Here is a 22,714-nt window from a genome sequence, read left to right as displayed (position 1 = left end):
ATTAATAGTCTCCTATTTAAATAAGACCATTTTCAACAAGTTAAGATACATTATAAGTGCAAATCACAGAACCTGGGTTCAGATTAAATTTCCTGACAAGAACCAGACGGTTTCCACAGGTATGCTTTTCTTTTGCTCAGAAGCTTGCACTGCTATTTGAGCAGCCAATATTAGAACACAATCCAAAGAAACAACTGATGAGATCTGGGGGTCGGTTTGTTGACTTAGGTTTTCCCTTCAGTATGTGTAATTCCTCAGATGCCTCCAGCAGGTATGTAAAATGAATCTGTTGCAGTTCCTTGCAGTCTAGGCTTTATTATCTGAACTACACCGATAAAGAATAGAAGAAAATCTGGTAAATTCCCCAACAACTTCTTGTTTGAAAAGGCAGGTAATACTAATTGCAGTTCCTAAGGCTATGCTAAACTTTCTGAAAAGAAAGCATAGGCCTTAGCTAGGATAACAGCCTTAAGGAATCTAAAAGCACAGCAATATCCAGTATGTGGATATTGGGTCCTAAGAGCTGCTGCTCCTGGGTCCATTTGCTCTGAATTTCCTTGAGAAATTCTGATTGAACAACGAAACAGCCTAATGCGTGTCCTAGGCAAAACAATGAAATTACTCTACCAACAAATTCCTGTCAATTTAAAACCAAACCGAAACAAACCACTGTTTTGATTAGATTTCACAGTTGACACATAATGAGCATAACAGCCCTGGGGACAGCTTGACAGACTCTGAAATTGCCTTCAAGTCCAGACTGCCAAATGCTAGCAGAAGCAGTTTCAGCTCACCCAGAAGCTGTGGTGCTGCAGCCCGTCTGCTAAACTTCCCAGTTTCCTCCAGCCCAGGTCCTACCTGGACATAGATGGCCGTGAGCACAGGCATATGGTCAGAAGCAATTGCCAGCTTTCACTATTTCTAACATCTGCCTTGTGCACCAACTGCCTTGTACTGGAGACAAGTCTTACAAGACCAACTGGCAGAATGGTTCTGCAGAAGGAGTAGGAAGCAAGATAGTTTGTAATACAACTTTCAAGATTATACATAATAGGGACAAGATGGTTCAGACAATAAGTCTAGAAAGCACCACACAGTACTGTCCTATATATTGGTAGATGGTTTGGAATCATTATGAGTAACACTTTACCATGAAATCTTATGTGAAACTGTAGTGGAAAGGGCTGCTCTAACTCCTCATACAGAGTAAGGAGCTTCAAAGCAGAAATAAAAACTAATCTTGCTTCTGCACAACACTGGTAATGCAGCTGTCAGAATGCACCCACTTTTGCTGTCTCCATTTAAAGGTTTAAATAGACCAAATACTGACAACATTCCCAAGAAATGTCACAAAAGGAAATAGGAGCTGGAAACTCACACTGCCGCATGATTGTGAAAATGAAACATTTGGCTTTCAAGGTGCAATTTGAGAATTAATTTGATCAACTGTATACATGTATTTGTACATCCAGAAGAGAGCATGAGGCCGAGAGGGGGCTTTTCAATCTCACAATCAATGTCATAACAAGATCTGAAGGTTGGATGCTGACATTAGATACAAGCTCCTAAAGATACTTACTGCACTGGAACAGTTTGAACTCACTGCACTGTGCTTTTTAAAATGCAAGTAACCAGCATTCCCAGGAACACACTCCCAACAAGACCTGCGTAGCCTGTATGCAGGAAGTCACACTAGAAGGAATTCTCAGATAAACCAGCTACAAGGCATCACTGAACCTGCATCTCTGCAAGGGCTCTCATCCAGGACTCCTCTGTTCCGGATAGAATCATAGAATTGCCTAAGTTGGAAGGGACATTTCAGATCATCGAGTCCAACCATCAACCTAACACTGACAAAAACCCATCACTAAACTCTAAGCACTATGTCTGCCTGTATTTTAAGTATCTCCAGGGATGGTGACTCAACCACTTATCCGGGCAGCCTGTTCCAATGCTTAAAAACCCTTTCAGTGTGAAAATTTTTCCTAATATCCAATCTCCAATCTGGTGCATCCTCTCCTGGCACAGCTTGAGGCCATTTCCTTTTGTCTTGTCGCCTGTGACTTGGGAGAAGAAACCAGCCCCCGTGTCTCTACAACCTTCTTTCAGGCAGTTGTAGAGAGTGATAAGGTCTCCCTTCAGCCTCCTTTTCTCCAGGATAAACAACCCCAGCTCCCTCAGCTGCTCCTCATTCGACTTATTCTCCAGACCCCTCACCAGCTTCATTGCCCTTCTCTGGAAACACTCCAGCACCTCAATGTCTATTTTGTAGTGACAGCCCCAAAAGTGGACACAGTATTTGAGGTGGGGCCTCACCAGTGCCGAGTACAGGGAGGCAATCACTTCCCTAGTCCTACTCACCACACTGTTCCTGATACAAGCCAGGATTCTGTTGGCCTTCTTGGCCACACTGTTGGCTCGTATTCAGCCGGGAGTCGACCCACATGGACACGTAAAACATAAGACCAGTGCTTTCCCCTTTGCGTAGTGAGTATGTCTGCAGCTTCCAGATTCCACCAACAGAAGTAGTTAACATCCTGATCCGCTTTTAAGGATCAGTAGGAAAAAGATCCCGGAGCACTTGAATGAGTAACAGCCATACTCCTGCAAAATAAACCTCAGCTGATGCTATGACATACAGTCCACAGAAATGCCACTGTTTTACTTGGCACACGTAGTCATTTAATTTGCAGTTTATATATACAGAAGTTGTTGCGGCCTTCTAAGGGTAAATCTCTCTCCATGTGAATGTTAATAGCATGACCAAAGACCAGGATATAAATATTAACAGTTAATTGTTAATGGCTACCTAGTTCAAATACGCTAGACACTTTAAAGCTAAATGAAAAAGCAAGAAACATATTACTGTCTTGAAGTACACAACATGATGTACATTACTAATGCACAGTAAACAATGCTGTGTCTAAAATAGTAAAACCAGCTCCGCTTAACATGTTATTACACTCCTCAGAGTAGTTATATTGACATTTGAACACAAGTGCATTATATATATATATGCTTACTCAGGTTAATAAAGGTCTTCTGTTTTAGAAACAAATATTGTTTACTATAAACTCTTCCTGGACCAGTGAAATACTACAAACTACAAGGCTTGGTCAGCTTCTATGGGAGAGTGAAATAACAGTTAATAGATGCCCTATAAGGCCTAAACATTCAGGAAAAGCAAGTCATAAGCATAGGCTACCAGGTGTAGGGAACCTAAATAAGTGTAGTTTATTGAATTTTAGAATGCAGTAGTTCCAGTGGTGGCTCAGCTACTGGAACTAGTGAGTTTTTAAACAAACAAACAAAACCAAACCAAAACAGAACGCTTCCTCTTTATTTAAATCAACACGTATTGCCTACTGTTAGGAGGGCAAGGACGGAAAGCAAGGAGACATTTTGGTTCTTTTGTTTGCATGTACCCAAAGATCACATGACACAGGAGCAACCACATTTCTTTTATAGTCCTGCTTCCTTTTGAGAAATAATGCTCCCAAATGTGCCTCTGCAATTCAGTCAGCTCCTGTGAAATCTTCTCCAGGCTCCCAAGCACATCACACATATCTCTACAGCTGAGCTAACCACATCAGGCACATTCTCTGAGAACCAAGATTTTCCTTCCCCCCTCCCTCAATATATTTATTTCCCAAAAGCAGACAGACTTTCCTGGAGTCTCTTTCATGCTTTTTCCAGAGAACATGCCGTACTTTTGCTACCTTTTTTAACTACCCAGTGTATCTTGACCTTTAGGCAAGCAGCAACGTCAGTAATGACAAAAGCCTTCTAGATTATCACACAGCTTTTTCTTCATTGTTTTTTTAAAAGCGATGCAACTTTTTGGAAGGTTTTAATGACTTGAGCTTTGACCTACCCCAGTACATAATTAATTAGTGTGTATGCTTTTGTGCGTTTTCACTATCTAAATGAAGCACCTAAGCACAGAATCCTTAGATACAGCTTATATGGTCTGACTTGGTTAGTGATTTTTTTATTATTATTTGAAATGTTATCATGCTAAGAAGTTGTTACTAATTTCATTGTTATTTATTATGAAAGGCATCTACTAAAAGAATTTAAACAGATTTTTCATAAAAGGCTGACAAATGCCCTCTTTGCCTCTCCCCTCCCCCCCCAAGGCAAAATCAGTCCCATTTTAAGCTCTTGTTATTTTGTTTTTCATCCAATACATTAAGTGAGCTGAGGTTTTTCTGGGCCATGAGTAACAAGCCCCTACCACAAGGTCTATTTGCTTCTATTTGCAAACCTTCTGCTTGCATTTCCAAATTTCTTACAATGCCACTCCAACCCAGTTCCCCCTTAGTGGAAAAAAAAAAAGCTCGGCTGCATGCCCTTAGCCAAATTTCCTGTTGCAGTTCTTATTCTCCCCTCCCCCTAGGAGGAAACCTTCTACTCAAGGTCACGTTAATCTTCAATGAAAAGAAGAAACACAGTGACTGACAGAAGCCTATCTTGGAACACATAAGATGCCTTCAGTGAACTCACTGTTTTAAAAAATGAAAATAATTGTTAACGCAAAGGTTTCCTCAATTCTTTTAATTCCATCACCTCATTCAAGCAATGGTGGACATCAGTTTTCTTGCAATTAGATGGTAGAATTCCCTTCAATCGGCAATTCTCCATGTAATGAAGCCAGCCTGTCTTCCTCTGCACCTTCTCACTTCAGGCTAGCCCCTTCCTTTCCGTATTGTCCTGACCACCCATGCCATTCTGCCTGCAGGCTTTGTGCATTAAATGCTTGTGCTTCTCAGTCAAGATGGCTACATCTGCATACAGCTTCCAGCTTGAAGGAGTTCCCATTGCCCTTCAAGGCACGTCTCACCAGCACCAACGTCCTAAACCACTGTCTCCCTCACATTCTCGCATTGCTTCTCTTTCCTCCCACTGTTTCTCAACTCTCCACAAAACATCCATCGCAGATCTATTTTATGGATGCTTATCTGTGCATGTCAGAAATAGTGTTGCACTGAATTAGGCATATGCTCTAGATTCAGAGCAATAAGTCATAAATACAGCAAAAACAAATACCAAGGGCAGCCCTTTTAATGACACTGAACTTTTCCAGTGCATAGATCAGTAGTATCCACAGCTGCAAACTACCAGATTTTCTAAACACATGGACTTTAACACGTAAATACTTCTACCCCAATAGCTATGGGCTTCATGAGCTTGATACTGAATCCTCTGCAGCCTTTACCTCAATGCTGGATTGGAGGGAAATAATTCCGGATGCCACAGCTAGATTCCCTGCTCACCAAATTGCATTAGCTTTTCAGATCAGATGCAACAGCTTTATACAATGAGCTTGATTCTTTCCTTGCAGCTCTGTAATAAGCATGAGAGGCAGAATACACAAAATATACTCTGCCCTAGGGTAGCACAGTAGTGCTCCTGGGAGCCAAAATAGTCCCTAGAACTGCGCAGAACCCCTCAGGATCTCATCCGATTTAAATCATACTTATGCCATCCAAGGCAATCCAGAAACCAGGAGAGACAGGAGATGAGAATCTCTGTCTCCAGCTTCTTGTTTGGCTAGATGTACAGCTAGAATTTACTTCCTTCTTTTCTAACCAATACTTCAAAAAAAAAAAAATCAGTTGCAACGATCTAGACCAAATGATATGTCACGGCAGCAACCAGGTATTGCAACACAGAATTCAGCAGAGCTGTGTAAGCCACTCTAGAAACTGTGTTCCTCAATGCACAACTACCCTGGCCTGAGCCAAAGCTCTGCTGCCACACGAGGCTGGGCTTCTGCACTAGGGAGGCTGTAGGCAGAAGAATATGATGTGTAAAAATGACATATCCTCAGGTTTGGTTTGCTGACACTGAAATAGTGGCTAAAGAGAGAAATAATATGGAAGGAGGCTTAGGCTGTGATTTTTTCATCTTTAGAAAACTGTATCAAACCTATCTGCAGTGAATGACGTCTGCCAGTGCAGTACACGGATACACGTCATAAAGGGAATAAGACACGTCAGGTAAACAAGTACCTTGGCTTCACTTTAAAAAAAAAAAAAAAAAAAGCAACACCCTCCCCCCCTAGAAAGAAAATTAGAGACAAAACAAAGTTCCTAATACCAAGAACAGCTCCAAGACCAAGAAAGCACAGTAAATACCTCCTGCAATTAGCAACATTTTAATACAAATAAAATAATATTCAGGTGTAGGTCCTTTACTTTGAAGGTGTATTTCTGTTCTGAATTATCTGAGGTTGTTTGGCACAGTGGTCTGCTGGAAGGCCCGCTCACAAAATCTCACACAATCGCTTTGGGAGGCAAAACACCCTAGTACACAAAGGCTAAAACTCAGTTCTGAGGTTGTGTGCTATAGAGCTAAGATCTTATTACTTAATTTCATCCTTAATCCAGGTAACCCAGGAGTTACGTGGAGAATGCGTTGACTGCACTTTGCCATGCAGGAGCTGGAGAACGTGGGAGAACCATGCTGATGGCAGACTCAAGAGTCTTCTCTAAAGTTAGCATTGTCCTACACAGACAGTTGTCCACCTCCTGCGGGGAGCCAAGTGGAGCCAGCCAGACTGTCTTACAACCTTCTCGTTTTGATTCTCATCTGTCTAGAGAAATATTTGTCTGGTTATTAAAGGGCAATTTTCCAGTTGCAGCTTGATCAGTGCAAAACATATCTCTAGTTCAGGTTAAGTCAAATAACGTCCTGGTGAACTCTAGTATGTAAGATATACACATACATTTCCCTTATTTAATAGGAGCCTTATCTTAGGATTTATTAAATAGATGAGATCACTGGAGGAGAACTCCTATTAAACCAGGAAAAAAAGAGGGGAAGAGGGCAGGGAGGAGGAGGAAAAAACTCCAGTAACTTTTGATTGTCATGCCAGCAAATAATGCTGGCCAGCTTTCTACTGTACCTTTCTAAATGCAGTAATTCATGTTCACTGATTGAACTTGCCACTACATCTGTGTCTGAGGGATGTAACAGACAACTTCACTAACAGCTCTTTTGGGAGATGAATCTTATTTCTTGCTTTTCATATGAGCAGTACACACTGTTTAGGACTGACTAACAGAGGGACATGAAAATAGCAGCCCTAGAAGCGCCTGTGTCATATTGTAAGTTCCACTGCTGATACTGTTACTAGGGAGGAAACACTTCCACCAGGTTACAGATCCAAACATTACTTGGGTTAGCAAGACATAGGGAAAACAAGATTATTTGGGGGCTTACAGGAAGTCTCTCTATAATGCAGTATACTTTCCATAGAGAATGCTTCATAAAAACACTTTAAGCAAGATTAATTCTGTGCAGCAAGATTTTTTAAAGCAATAAGTAGCAGTAGGAATGATCTCTGTCAGAGAAGAGCAAGCTTGTTCCTGCTGTCTTGAATCTGGGTCTTGCCAGAGGGGAAGTAATGCACATTTTGGGCTCTTGAACAACATGAATCCATTTGTAGATTGGCTTATTTAATAGCAGATAATTAGAAAATAATTAAGACATGCCCGAGACATCGAACATTTGCTTTTAAATCAAAAGCTGAACTTAGCAAATGCAATCCTGTTAATTACAGCTTCTCAGTAATCAAATTGATTGTCTAGGCAGTTACCCCATCCACACCTGTCCTTCACACCTCTCAGTCACCATGTGTTGTTTTATTAATGTCTCTGTCAGCTAGTGCAATGTTTTATCTGAATGTGGCATGGAGTAAATATCTTGTCCAGGGTTCTGCAAGAAAACTGTCAAGTTAGGAGTTGATTCTCTGCCACTTGAGTCCTGCATGAGTAAATTAGCTAAAAGATCTTGCCATCTATACACTTAGATAAATGTGTGAACTTCATTAGCGTTTACCTAACAACCCATTTGCTTCTAGCCTTATGATAGACAGGGGTACATTCACCAAACACTGTTGTTTAGCAGATTTTGTATTTGACAGTTTACTACCACAACAGCAACAAACATTGAGTAGTCAACACACTGGACACTATAGGGAAAAGCCAAAAGGCTTTTCTGATGTATTAGTGCTAACCAAAACATAGCAAGGACTGAAGTATTGATCTAAACCCTGAAGTTACAAAATAAGGACTACCTCTTCCAGTTGCATATAGAAACAATACAAAATGAACATGAAGTGGTTAAAACCACCAGCAACAATTACCACTTTGTGAAGAAATCTCACCTACCAAACTGAAGCATTATCTCTCCAGTAACTTCCTTTTAACTTCAGGAAAGGGAAGCAAACAAGCAGCATAACAGTTGCTTCCATGCTTTGAAGAGAATGCAGCTCCCTTACGTGTCAGTTATGTCAGGAAGCGAAACCAGGTCCTTGATTCCCCTACCTGTCTCCTCATTACATCCCACTGTGTCTCAGAGGCAGCTAAGAATGTAACTCAAATAACAATTTTTTTTACTTAATATTTCACAGACATTTTTTACCAGATACTGATGGCAGCATGAACCCTCAGTTCAGTTTCTGTGGGAAGTCTTTTTTCTTTCGACATGTATTTAAACACCTAGTTTCAATATGAAGTGAATTTCTTCTCCAAAATCCATACAGCTGTCCTACTACAGTCTGGTACTACTTAGCTACACGAAAGCAGGAAAATGCATTTGACTGTCTTTAAGTGAATTAATTAAAACGAATGAAACCTCCATGTGAATATTTTTATTCATAATCTAAGTAAGCTTCATTTAATTAACTCTGTTTCACTCCTTTAAAGCAATCTACATACAATTAAGCCCCTTTGGTTCTGAATAACTTAACAGATGAGTTTCACATAATCCATTTAACCCACTTACATTCAAGTTAATTCTTCTGGAGTGTTCCCATGTAGAAAAATTTTAATATTCTTAAAATAACAAAATTCAATTGAGTGGTAAGCATGCACCACTTCATGCATATCATCTACACCTCACACAAGAAAAGCAAAATTGCTGGAACTCCTACTAAAAACAATGTCATGCCTTTAATCCTTTTCACACTTACCTTTCTCACATTATAAAAGTCTCGATGGGGATTACTCTTTAGTTCTTTAAATTCCGACATTTCATTTAACATCTCATGTAAACTAAATTTAGATTCTAAAAAGTTAAGCCTCCGATGACAATATGTTTTTCTGTAAAAGAAAGCACAAAAGTTAACTGTAACTTAAAACTATTTGCTTTTCAAGTTCAGAAAGAACTTGAGAGTTTTCACAGTAAAAACAAGTTTGTTTGTTTTTTTTTTAAGAAGACCAAGACAAATCCATTCTTCTTACCGTACTGGTTAACAAATATATCTAAGTATCTGGTACAATTTCAGACCAAAGTTATTAGTGAAACCTCAAACAGAACTCTACATAACCGCGTTATGTCCTTTAAGTTGTCCAAGTATTGTTATCACTGTATCTGTGCACAAACCGCAGTTCTTTTAGTAATGATGCTCAGAGAAAGCATAAAACCTGTAATAAAATGTGATGTCAATTGCTACTACTCTGAAACCATACCTCTAATGGAGCATATTATCTCACATATAACAGAAACAACCTGTAATCCAGACTTACTCACTATGGAAATAATTTAAAAATTAAAAAAAACACCCAAAGTTTATTTGCTTTTTCAATGTGAATATAAGAAGCCAAGATAAGATCCAAAGTACTTTCCTTTTTTATGCCTTAAAAACACATATATTGTGTACAAATTTTTTTTTTCCAAAATAGTTTCTTATGCTCTTAGAAAAATGCTTTTTTCTTCCTGCTTGCCTACTCCTGTGTCTTCACTTTCATCTTCTGTTACGTTTCTCATTCTATTTTTAACCAACATGTTGACCATCTGTCAATTCTTATTGAATCTACAATATTTTTGTAGCACTATTAATGTAATAGCCTTCTTTTTTCTGCTTTATTGCTGACAATCTCTCCTCAGTGGGACACAAATCCCATTATGGATTTGAAAGTCGGATTCAAACACAGTCTCACTGTATATGATACTGATCAAGACCCATTTGCCCACTGCAGGAAGTCTTTGTTGGGTTATACTATTATTCATGAGACTGAAAGACTGAGGAGTATGGATGAGATTTCACCAGTTTAAGAACAGTGAAGATTAAAGAACAATGAGTTCTTGATCTCCAAGCAGCCCCATGTGTGATAAACATAAATGATAGGAAAGCATTGGCTGCAAACAGGGAAACAATACTGTATGAAGAGCTTATGCAACAGGATTACTGAAAAGACTTTCTCCTTTTGGTTTGTGTATTTATCAGGGAGTGTGAATCAGCATACAAAAGCTTAATCCAAAGAAGTGAAAGGAGCAGATGATTGCTCCTATATTCACAAAGGTGCTGAGTGTTCTAACATCCTACCAAGGCCCTTCTTACTTATGGCTTCCTGATAAAGACTGTTAACAAAAGCTGCAAAAGGAATGGTCTTCAGTATGACTTTTGTTTCAAGTTTTACCTCATTGTCCTTTAATCTTCTCCATACCTGCCTCTTGGAACATGGAGAATGAAACTAGAAATGCATTTACCCATTGCATACTGTAAACAAGCTTACTCAAGCTAGCTTTGATTTAGAGCAGGAGTGCTGAGGATGCTGAGAGAAGCATAGGCTTTTGCTCCTGAAAAAGTGCTTAGGGAATGGGATGGTTCTGTTCAGCCCATCTGCTTTGCCGCTATCAATGCACAAAGCAGACAGATTATGCTGCAGGTGTCAGACAGACTCGAACTCAAAGGGCAAAGAGTCCATCAGGTGTGACTAACTTGTCACAGTGGAAGCGATGATCTCTCAAAGGCTGAAGGACTAGGAATGCAGTCCTGGCAGGCAGGGCAAATAGTTCAAAAGAACAATCCAGGTTCCTGCTTTGTTCCATCCTAGATGGAATCTTTTCCTTTCCTGGTGTTGAGTCCATGAGAAACTTTGACATTTCACGTCCTCAGCTGGGAAGTAAACTTAAAAACTGGATGCACGTGTTTTTGTTATGCACTAGGCAAGGGTGGTGAGGCACTGGAACAGGCTGCCCAGAGAAGTTGTGGATGCCCCATCCCTGGAGGTGTTCAAGGCCAGGCTGGATGGGGCTTTGAGCAACCTGCTCTAGTGAGAGGTGTCCCTGCCCATGGCAGGGGGGTTGAAACTCTATGATGGAAGGTGCCTTCCAACCCAAACCATTCTATAGATTCTGTTTCTTCTGAGGACATCACTTTTTCATGAGTGTGTTAGCTACTGTACTAGAGTTGTTGTATTTCTGGGTTTTGGAGATTTGCCAGGAGTTTGACAGTTCTGGGAATTTTCAGACCTAGTTTGACTGTGCATGCATGGATCAGTTTTGCAGCCCATGAGCAGTCAGTTGATATCTGGAACAAATCAGGCTGAGTATTTATGTTGCTGAGCTGTTCTGTATGCTCTACATATGCGGGGCTTCTCTACATGCCACAAGAACAGAACAGACATGAAGGAATTCCAGACAACTGTTTAAAAACCTCAAATTCAATATAGGCCAAAACAAAATAAAAAAGGTGAGGCTCCAGTTTCAGTTCCCATGCCTCAAGTAGTTTGGGTCAGTTTTGGCCAATTTCTTGCTTTTCTGTTAACTGCTTCTCATTTTGCCGTGGTTGATGCAGAGAAACTAAAGAAATGAAATATACCCGTATGTGGTTTTGTTTTGGGTTTTTTCCCTTTTGAGTCTTTCCATGATGCATTAATGCTTGAGAAGGGAAAAACAAAACATTACTGTAGAATTCGTACATTGAGGAATTAGGTATCACAAAAGCGCGAAGTATCAAACTAAAGGTAACCAGCAGCCTGAAGGGGGAGAGAGGAAAAAAAGAGAAACATACGTTGGACCATCTGCAATTAGAGCAAGAACATGGCTCAAGTCAAGGGTATAGGTCTCCAGGTCAGGATATGGCAGGCTCCGAGGCTCATTGAGTTCCATCATTTCTTTGTTATCATAAACAAAGGGAATGCCACCTTTCATCTTGATAACATAATCCAGATTGTCTGGAGCATCATCAAGATTGTAAGGATCTTCGTTTTCTTCTGGGGGTGAATGGAAATCTGGAAATAAATTTACCTTTAGAAGAAATAACTCACACAAAAGGCAAAATAATTAGAAACAGGACTTTCTGCTTCCATAATGCTTCATTTCTAGCAGATCTTAATACTTGCATTAAAAATCCCATTAACTTTTTAGTTACTACAAAAGATCTGTTTGACACAGTTTTATTCTGACAGGCTGTAACTGCAGTCCCTGTCTAAGCTAAAGCCATTCAAATATGATACATTATTAGAGTTCTTTGAACAAATGTATTTAATACTGTTTAATTTAATACTATTCTGTATTAATATATGATGGCACAAGTTCAGAATAAGTTTCCAGAGTAGGATGGTTGAGAGTACAGTTGAGATTTTTGAACAATAAAACAGTTGTTGACTTCATACCCACCTTCATTATTTTCTTTTCACCTTCTGACTCACTGCAGTTATTTTGGAAGTTTATATTTAAGCACACAGTAATGCAGCTGTTCTCATAGTGAAACATCAGTCAGAAAAGAACAGGCTGTGCCTCACTTCTTTACCTCTGCCCTTCCCACAATCCAATTAGCTAGACTAGTGCATACATACTAGGAGTGCTTCCTCTTTCTCTCAACTATTAGTGAATACACTTCAACTCATGGTAGAGTAGGAAATAATTTAAGACTCAGTGCTTCTTACTCTGACCAAGAAAGTGGTTGGTTTGAAGGTCTTTTGGGGGGCTGGTTGGTTGGTTTTGTTGTTTTGATGGGGTTTTTTTCATTTGTGGGGTGGTTTTTTTTTTGTTTGTGTATTGTTTGGTTGGTGGGGTTTTTGGTAAATAAAACTCCTTATTTTTATGCTTAATTGCTTTTGAATAGAACCTAGAAACACAGTAGTCAGAGATAGTACAACACAACTCTAGTTTTCCCCTTGGCCTTCTGATCATGACCAAAATCAGAAAGTACCAGAAGCACAGCTGGGATTTGTTCAGTACAGTTTTATAATCCCTTTACAAAATTACAATATTTTATTTTCTGAGAATCAGGTAAACACACATACTTCTGGGAGATTCAGCTTATGTGAACATTCAGACATCATCACTCATGTTAGTGAGCATTCACCTTTTTTTTTTTTTTTTACAATATCTCACTAACATAACTAGCATAAAATAAGCATCTCAACTATATTTATGTCAACTGAACTACATTCTTGGGCTCAGTCTTATCACGGAAATTTCTTCTTTTACCTGTTCAGTTAAGCCAAGACAGAAGAGTAATTAACCAGCTCTTTTATACACCTAGAGCACCTGGATGTATGTTATACACTGATACCATTCTTATCTCTAGTATTCATATCAACCTCGTGCTAATTAAGACATTGTGTAATGAGATTTTTTTTTTTTTTAATGTTGTAAGTTTAAAATCCTAACTGTAAAAGAGTTATTAACTTAATAGCAGCTTGGAAATATCTCCCTAGCAGCTGTTCCAAAATATCTTTCCTGTCTTGAATATTCAGTGTACTGTCCTCTTTACACTCCTTCTGTATAACAAACACTTGAAAACAATTCACCCTCTTTCTACCACTGAGCTAGAGGGCAATTGATTTAAAATTTCACTTTATGGCTAAGAATACATTACTAACACTATGGACACATCTACAGTTGCATATCTGTACAGACCAAAGGTTGCTCCTCGAAGGCTAATCCAAAAACTAGCAGTGCAACCAGTTTAATGCACAAGCAAAGCTTTCAAGACAACTCACCTAAGTGACAAGTATCTTTTGTGACATATATAGCGGGGAATATGTTCAGCCAAATAAGCCTTGTTGAGAGATCAGAACTTATTAACCCAGGCAAAACGCCCAACAAATACAGCTTCCAGTCTTGACCTGGTAAGCATACCATGCCTGTGAAATTACTGACTAAGGGCTTGCTAACTGGCATGTCTGTATCATGCTTCAATTTACAATGTAGATGAGCTCATAATCCCTTTTATTTCAGCATGCCAAGATCAGGAGGAATGACTTTTCACTTTAAACCATATCCATATATCTTTTTCCTGGAGGAACGTAAGTGTACTATTTACCATCCCATCAGCTGCCAAAAAAAAAAAAAAATATCAATGAGTGTCTAGTACAGTTTTTTTAAGTTTTTGACAGCTTCAAAGTTTCAGATTAGACACAGGATTTATACATTAGGTCCACCAGTGATTCTCCACCACGTATAGACAGAATAAATTACAGAGGCAAAGGCACTCAGAAGAGATCATAATGAAAATCCAACTTACCTTTACTACAGCAGTGCATGGGTTTAATTGTATATCTTAAAAAGAACAAAAAGGATATTCACCTGGATACACTTCATCTTCAACCTTCCATTTTTCATCTTGCATGCTACACAAATACTGAGATGTTGTTCTTGGGAAGCGATGATAGGCAAGACGCGAATACTTTTCTCGAATGAGAAGAGCTTTCACCAGGCTCTTGGCAGCTTGTTCATAATCATCAACTGTAACCTGAAAAGAAAGCCTGGTTAAGTACTGACAAAAGTAAAGCAGCAGTTTTAGCAACAAACTAAATCCACAGTGGTAACAAGGAGACTGAATTTCCAGAAATGTAAGTGTATGTGGCTTAACCCAAGGTCTCAAGAAGCCAGTGACAGAAGCAGAGTCCAAATACAATGCAGAAAACACAATTTTTTTTCTCCTACCATATATTACCCATTTATTTAATGACTGATTATGTTTTTATCTATTTATTTTTTATGATAAAAAGCACAAAATGACCCGACCTTGACTTTAACGGTTTTACTAATTAATGTGTTCACAAAGCAATTTACAGTTTGTCGTAAAGAGCCATAATATAGTGGCATATCACACTTTATATGCATTATCTCCTTGTGGTTTGGAATTTTTCCCTGCCCTAGATGAGGAAAGGGGGAGAAAGAAAAAATAATGGTTTCTTACCCCTGCACAGTAGTCCCCACTAATTGAAACTCTCTGAAACTCTGGCACATCATATGGCACTTGGACTGGCAGAAAAGCACTTGGAAGAACTGGCGTTGCAGGAGACAGAACAGGATTTGCTGATGGTGCTTTCCATTCCTGAGATGGAATTTGTAATGACAAAGACTGGGATCGAATCATCTTGAAACTTTTCTTCCTACGAATTCATGGTATAAAGCATAAAATAAACCATTGTATAAAACATTAAATACACTGGAAAACTGATTACAGCAAGGCAATCACCTCCTAAGAAATTTTTACAAATGAAATCTCTCATACCACAGGAGAAATATTGGTCACAAAATATTTGTGGTTCTAGCTTTTTTTTTTTCTATTGACATTTCACGTGATATATGCTACACACAACCGCACTTACCCTCCATGCAAAGACAATATGCCATATTTTATTTACCATTACTGTAAGATGCCCTAAGGATTGTTTTATTTCACTTCTTACAAATTTGTTTCAGTAAGTCACTGTACAGAAGGAAAATGCCATCACAGTGCTTATTTTAGTAGGGGTTGATTCTTGGAGACTGGCAGCATCAGAATTCACAAAGTATCAGACAGAATCAAGTGAATGTTACATACAGTAAGCTGGTATAAGTCATGCTATTACACACACACTTCATTCTTTCCAAAACATGCAGAATTTAAAAACTCATCTAGTGTTCAGGCAAAATTTCATACATAGTCATTCAGTTAAATTTGTAAGAAAAAGGATGAGCACATAGTTATCCCTTAGGCAGTGTCTGATGAGATGAGCAAAAGGCTAATGTTGGTTATCAGAGTATCACAGCACAGCTTTGATACTCAAGTCCGTTCCTCCCCTCAGAGCACTAGATGGCTAACCCCCTTAGATTTAAAAACTTCTGCACTTTCTCAGCAAAACTGTCATAGATGCGTACCTTAGACAATCCAGCTGAAAAAGAATGCTGTATTTTTCAGTGAAGTAATTGTAATACCTTAAGTGAATATCTCTAAAGATTAATTTTCCTTAGTTCAAATGTAAAGGCATATTAAATATTCATATAATAAGTAAATATAATGTTATAAACTACCTGTGATATCACTTTCTTTTGCACTGTGGAAATACTCCCTCATTTCATAAACTAGTTGCCAAAGCCTTAAAATGTTAGTAAGAACCACTAACAAAGAAAAAGAAATACTGGAATACTCTCTGGAAGTTGCATATTACTTCTGTGATATTCTGAAGAATAGGAACATCCAGTGCTGGTATGATTAATACCCTATGACCAAATTCCAACCTTTCTTAAATACTTGTAGCCACCTTTTAAATCAGTATGAAATTCTTGAAAGTTCGATCAACTGCAACTGAAAACAACAGAAGTTTTACTTGTATAACTGTCCTCGAAGTACAGTTTGACAGAAAGTATTTCTGTAAGACAATTTCCCAAATTAAAAGTGAAACTTACTAGTTCAAGGAAAGATATACCAAATAGTAGTTTGAATGAAAACATCTAGTTTTCCCTTCTGTGCTTGTTTATGAACATGCCAACTGGGAAACCCACTTGTACAATTCAAAACCAAAAGTCTCAGCCTGTATCATCAGTGTGTCATACCTTAATTTAACTAAATCTACTCTTCTCCTTTCTGTTCCAGAAATACGATGCCAAGCATTGCCCAACTGATTGTCTGCAGCTACCCAGGTACATGCGTTTAGCCATCATTTTCAAAGGCTTCCTTGTTTGCCTGCTTTTTGATGAGTCTGTACACATCCAAGGCATGTGGTGTCAGACTGCTGCTGAGCTGACGTGACTCTAGGAAATAGTCTAGCCAGTCCACTGACGTTAAGATACTGGAATAGCCTGATATCAGGGTAAGGCTACCTCTCTCACAGAAGAAGATAATAAACCAAATCAAGTTTGGCTTCGTTAGATTCATGGGTGACTGATTCAAGGGTACTTCAAAGGTGGACTGTACTTTTTGAGAAAACTCAGATATGCGCTTTTATGGCTGATGGTGGTTAGATTTTTATCCCTGTGAGTTAAAGAATCCTACTAATAACCTCTTTATGCCAATACTACTTTTTACCTTCTCCCTTGATGTTAAATATCAAGTCTTAGCTTTCATCTATTTTTACAGAGACTAAAAGAAGTATCATATCACTGTCATTTTCTCTGCATTAAAATTTTCCATTTCTTTGAATGGAACTAGAATAAGGATGGGGGGTGTTTATGTTTCTTTTTCTGACTCTTTTTACATTAAAGAGTCTTGGGGTTGCATTCACTTCTACCCAGCTATGTTGTTTGTTAAACTTGCACAAGCAATATCTATGTTATTGCTGGAAATGCAGCTGAGACAATCTCACCAATCCACGCTCCCTAGGGCCCATCACCACACCTTCTGTATAGCACAGAAGGACATCATAGAGGTGCCCTTGGTACCTGCTATTCACCTTTCTGCTGAAGTAATAAGAGGCAGACTATCATTTACCAGATGTTTCGATATTAATTCAAACTCATTTAAAGGACTATTTCCCACTAAGAAAGCAACTACTGAACAAACCTTTTAGCTGTTTCCAAGGACTGTTGTTCTGCCAGTTCCTTCTGCAATTCCCTTTCCTTGGCCTCTTTCTGCCCAATAGGGCAGTCTTCAGGCACGGTGAATAGTGACAAGGCATCTTTGCTGTCTTCTTCTCGGAGAACTTTAGCAAATACCTTCTCTGCTAGAAGTCGCACATGCTCATCAACCTCAGAGATGTTCAGCTTTGGAAACTGTCTCGGCATCTCGGCTAGTAAGGAAGACCATTGACAAAGTTATAAGTACAAGAAGAATAAAGATATGTGAGACACTGGATTTTTTCATGTTATGCCTATCAAAATTAAGATCAGAATAAAGTAGAACAGCTACATAGAATTTAAACTAGTATGCAGTACACAAGAACCACAGGTATGCATGTGGAGCCATGCCAATTTGTGAATTGGAAACTTGGTATAGTCATGAAAATTCCTAAGGTACGTTTGTAGAGATTTGCCAGTAGATTCCACTTACTCACATAACCAGATAGACTATTATTTGCAATACAACGTATACTTAGCTGTATGTACTTGCACTGAACTCGGAAATCGCACTCACTCAGTTGCCTGACTTCTTCCCCGCTCAGTGACTTCAATTTTAGAGCCACAAGCAAGTTAGAAAAGAATGTGGCACATTTCTACCGCACCCCATCCTTTCCACAAATAAGAAGGTCGTGGAGCTGCTCTGAATGGTTGCACAACAGGAGAAAATATGGTGTAGTTCCCTCAGTGACTTTTTTTTCCTCCCCTATTTGTTTTCAGTAGTTCATATCCTGCTTTTGAATTTGATGTGGGAAGCAGAGAGGATATGGACTTTAATTTCTACTTGGCATTTAAATATTACTTTTCTAAAAAAAAATATGTTTTATATTTTTATTTAAGTAGCCTTTCATCACAAAGTATTTCCATTTTGTTACAGCAGCACTAGTGAAAATACTATCTTTAGTATTACTTCTGTAGTTTCATGGCTTTATTTGTATTTCATTCGTATACAATCCAAAATGTGACATATCAGTAGCATTCTAGAGGGGAAAAAAAAGTGCTTGTAAGCTACTGACCAGCATTATTTATTATGTGATATAAAGCTTTCCGAGTGCCTTCAGTATGATGGAGTTTGTAACAAATAAGATTAAATTCTTATTACACAAGTTAAAAATAGCAATGAACATGTCACAACAAATGGACCCAAGTGCTGCCAGAACGAGAAGTCTGGGTCCAAAACTGGCATTTCAGAATCCTTTTTGGTTACAATAATGCAAACACATTTTATAAGATAGTATTCATTCAAATATGAATGATGTATGCTGAAAGTCAGCATGGAGCATGGCAGTTTTTAATCACTCCAAGCATAACTTATCAGGGCCCCCATTACAGTATTTCTGTAGGCATGCAGCAAGTTTCACATGTTGATATGTGATCCTTTTGATATGTGATCCTGTTGTTTTCAGCCTAAAAGATTCTAATTAATGTCCACCTGTTTTCACAGTTGCTTTGAGAACACTTTTGCTTTTATTCTAAAAGCAAGCATAGTATGAAAAGGTAACAAGAGATATATTGGAACATAACATGGCCATTTAGCGATCATCTGTGTTATTTTGCATTTTTATTTTATAAGAACCAATTCACAGCCCAGTAGAAAAACATCACTGGTTTTAAAGAACTACGGATCTGACTGTGCAGTTTTTCTGCCTGGAGAGTGCTTGTTTTGCAATTAGTATTAAGTCTTCATAAAAATCAAGTATAACTACATAAGAAATATAAAGATACATACACATTTAGCTGAATGATTCAATGACAATGCACTATGATGTCTTAGAAGCATCCAAACTTAGATTCGGTTTCTCAATTTCAAACCTCAGTGAAGTCATGGGAGTCTTTCCACTGACCCCAATGAACACAGCTGTCAGCAACAGTAACTGCCATACATACAGCTCCCAGCAACAAGGGCCTTTTGGGCCACTTCAGCCAGGCAAGAACAGTCTTTATAGTTACTCAACTACAGCAAGATTGCTAGCAATAACAGTAAAATGTGGAATAACAGTGTTTCTTCTGCTGTTAAATCAGCAATTAAAGTATTTTCAGTACTAGCTGAGGGACAGGAAAAAATCAATTGGTTGTATGTTTATCATTGCCTGAGCATTTTCCTAGTATAAACGAGCTTTTTCTTAGAGAATTGTGATCAGAAGCAGAAATGCAATAGGAAATACATTGTATAAGAAACCATAGTGTATTTTAAATCATTATAAGATGATAGCAAAGAGTCAGAATGTATAGATGTGAGTACAATCTTCTTCTGAGACCAAAGATTTTTTTCTTTCTTACAGAACCTGATGTCACATTCCCCACTCAAGCAAATAAGAGATTAAGGCACAAAAGACTTTGAAAGGTAGTTTCGCCCACATCACTGCAAGCTTACATCACTGAAATGCATTTAATAAACCTAAAATAGTTGTGGGCACTTCATGCAATACTCATGCAAGCTGTGCCATGCTGAACTGGAAGAGGGATGAGGATCTTGTATCCAGCATCCTTCTATAGAAGTGCTGCCCTTTACCCAAGGTAAGTGACTGGGAGAGCAACAACTAGACGTCTTAATGGGATGGGGAGGGGGTATTAATGCAGCACCCCGCAAATGGTCTTTTCCTAAATATCCCTCACACACACACACACACACACACAGAAAGGCTGCTTTGGTTGCTCTGTAGCTCTGCACCTTTGTGGAAGACAGGAAAGCTATTTCTCTTGAAACCTGCTGCATAAAGAATGATGGAATGATTATTTAAAAAGCAATTATCGATCAGGAATTTAATGGGCTTGAATATGTAATGAGCACGCGCCATGTAAACAACAACCGCCGCCTCCAAAGCCCCACGGATGGTGGCTGGCAGCGCGGGGAGCCGCATCCCGCCGCCGGGAGCAGGTGGAGTGGGGCCGGGCGAGGGGCCCGGCCGGCGGCCGCTCCCGCCGCAGGAGCCCCGGCCGCGGCCGCCCAGGGCCCGTCCCCACCGGGACGGCGGCCAAGGTCACCACCGGCACGGCGCTGCCTTCTGCCTCAGGACTTACCTAGCGCCCCGGGGAAAGCCATGCTGGGGCAGGGCCGGGCCGCGCCACCGGCGCTCCCGGCGGCTGGAGAGACTCTGTCAGAAGCCGCCAGCGGAGGAGGCGGCTGCGGAGGGAGGAGCTGCTCCCGCCAGATGCCGCCGCTCCCCTCTGCCGCATTCACCCGCCAGCCGGCCGCCCCAGTACCGCAGTGCCGCGCCGCCCCTTCCCCGGCCCTTTATGGCCGCCGCGGGCCCCAGGCGGAGGAGCCCGCTCGCCGCGCCCCCAGCCCCGCCGAGGCAGCCAGCCGACTCCTGCGCGGCAGCATCGCGGCCCGGGGCGGCTCCGCAGCAGGTGGGGCTGGGGGGGAGGCAGGCGGAAGGAGGACGCTGAGGCGGGAGGGGTGCGGCGGGTCTAGGTTAGCAACCTCCAGCTGGGCGAAGCGCCAGCTGTGAGGGGCGACCCCCGCCGCCCCGCCTCACGCCGCTCCGCCCAGCCCTGGCACGGGGGGCGAGCGGCGCGGGGAGCCGTTAACGATGGCTCTGAGGGGCGGGGCGGGGCACGGCGAGGAGGGGCGCGCGCCCTGTCCGTACCTCTGTGAGGAGACTCCCGCTCAGGGCGGTGGGGCTTGTTCCTCCCGGGAGGAGGCAGCCGTTCCGGGCGCTGCACCTGCGGTGGCAGGACCGCTGCCTCGGTGGGAGCCGGAGGATCCGAGTCGGCCCCTTCCCCTTCGGAGGCTTCAAGACAGAAGTCGCGCTGTCACATGTCTCCTCGCCGGCGTGGGAGGGAGCTATCCCGGGCGCGCCGCCCCGGCCCGGCTCGGCCCGGCCCCGACCCACCTCAGCCCGCCTGAGCTCGCCTCAGCGAGTGCCGCCTTCGCAAGCGCTTGTTTCAAAACTCCTCCTCAAAAAGCGCGTTAATGTAGAAAACTTTGCTTCGAGACCGGGACGTCCCGAGGCTGGTACAAAGATGACACCCCATAAGTAAGTTTGCTGACGGTTTATCCCTGTCAGAAATGTTTTCAACAATGTCTGTCCTTCAGTGTAGCAACACCTTTCAGGTGCTTGTAAGTATTTTTCTAAAAAAAAATTAAACTTACCGGGTAAAGAGCCCAAGACTAATAACTGAAGGTCAAAACAAGAATGACTCAGCAGGAATGAGGATCTTAATATGTAAATAATTTGACCTTATTTTGAGAGATTCTAGGCCCTGAAGCTAAAAGATTTAGGGACGTTTATGGTAAATTTGAGTTGCAGTACTTGGAATCTAATCTGAATACATTTAAATATGAAAGTATCTTTATAGTGCAGGGAAGCACTGGGAGTGTAGCAACTGAAGAACAAGGTCCTTTGTGTAAAAGACAAGCAGGGTAAAGGTAGATGTCCCAAAACATGTGAAGGATCAGGTGGTTCTATGGCAAGTGTGCTGTCCCCCCTACGTCCTCCCAACTTGGTAAATGAAGAAATGCTCCATTCATAAACCTCAGGGGGTTTAAATAGACATAATTTCTTAGCTTGGAAAAAAAAAAGCTTATGCTGCATGTGCATGTTTCTCTCACAGTAAATCTGAATGTCTTCATCAGCTGCTGCCAGGTTACACCCAGACAAGCCATCTGCCACCCCGGAAACTACATACTGTAAGTGTCTGTAAGTCTGACTCACGGTTGCCCTGCCCACATGATATATGAGTAAAGGACACCTGTTGCTGCTGGCCATTCAGTACACCCGTTGATTGCTGATCTGTTAGTCTTGCTTCTTTTCTCCTGTTCCCCAAGTCCTTCTCCCAACTACCTGCCTGAACTTGCCCAAACTTGCCTGCTTCCCATGACGGAGTTTGCCTGGCAGTTTGGGTTCCTTAGTGGCCCACTAATCATAATTGTGCCCTGCCTGCTGGACTCAGGTATCCCATGGCTTCTTGGATTCCTCTTTGCAGCTTGGCAAATGGGTCTTGACTCCACACTTGATTTAGTCTCTCTTCTAACCAGGCGATGCAAGGGCCTGGAAGAGTTTTCCTCTTGCACTACTGCTGGCTTTCTGCCAACCGCAATGAAAAAAAATAACGGTCTCAAAGATAACTGAGTTTCTACAGTTTTATTTCATGGTAACAGGCATCTCTGTATGCCCTAAGTGAAAAAAAACATTGCATGTGA

At 40.7% G+C, this 22,714-nt stretch overlaps 1 protein-coding gene across 1 annotated transcript in view; it reads right to left on the bottom strand.

Moving 5' to 3' along the window:
- AMPD3 (adenosine monophosphate deaminase 3) overlaps positions 1 to 20,732 on the bottom strand; it is a 34,466-nt gene extending 13,734 nt beyond the window's left edge. Inside the window, exons 1-6 of the mRNA XM_074150077.1 lie at positions 20,590 to 20,732; positions 17,516 to 17,741; positions 14,948 to 15,143; positions 14,332 to 14,497; positions 11,807 to 12,026; positions 8,981 to 9,110 (exon numbers count right to left, since the gene is read on the bottom strand). Of these exons, the coding sequence (XP_074006178.1) occupies positions 8,981 to 9,110; positions 11,807 to 12,026; positions 14,332 to 14,497; positions 14,948 to 15,143; positions 17,516 to 17,741; positions 20,590 to 20,611 (960 nt within the window). The 5' untranslated portion in view covers positions 20,612 to 20,732. The remainder of the gene's footprint in view (positions 1 to 8,980; positions 9,111 to 11,806; positions 12,027 to 14,331; positions 14,498 to 14,947; positions 15,144 to 17,515; positions 17,742 to 20,589) is intronic.
- Positions 20,733 to 22,714: the final 1,982 nt, after the last annotated feature.

This window comes from Numenius arquata, chromosome 6 (assembly GCF_964106895.1).
Source record: "Numenius arquata chromosome 6, bNumArq3.hap1.1, whole genome shotgun sequence".
NCBI classification, from domain to species: Eukaryota; Metazoa; Chordata; class Aves; order Charadriiformes; family Scolopacidae; genus Numenius; species Numenius arquata.
This window is presented reverse-complemented; position numbering and strand designations above follow the sequence as displayed.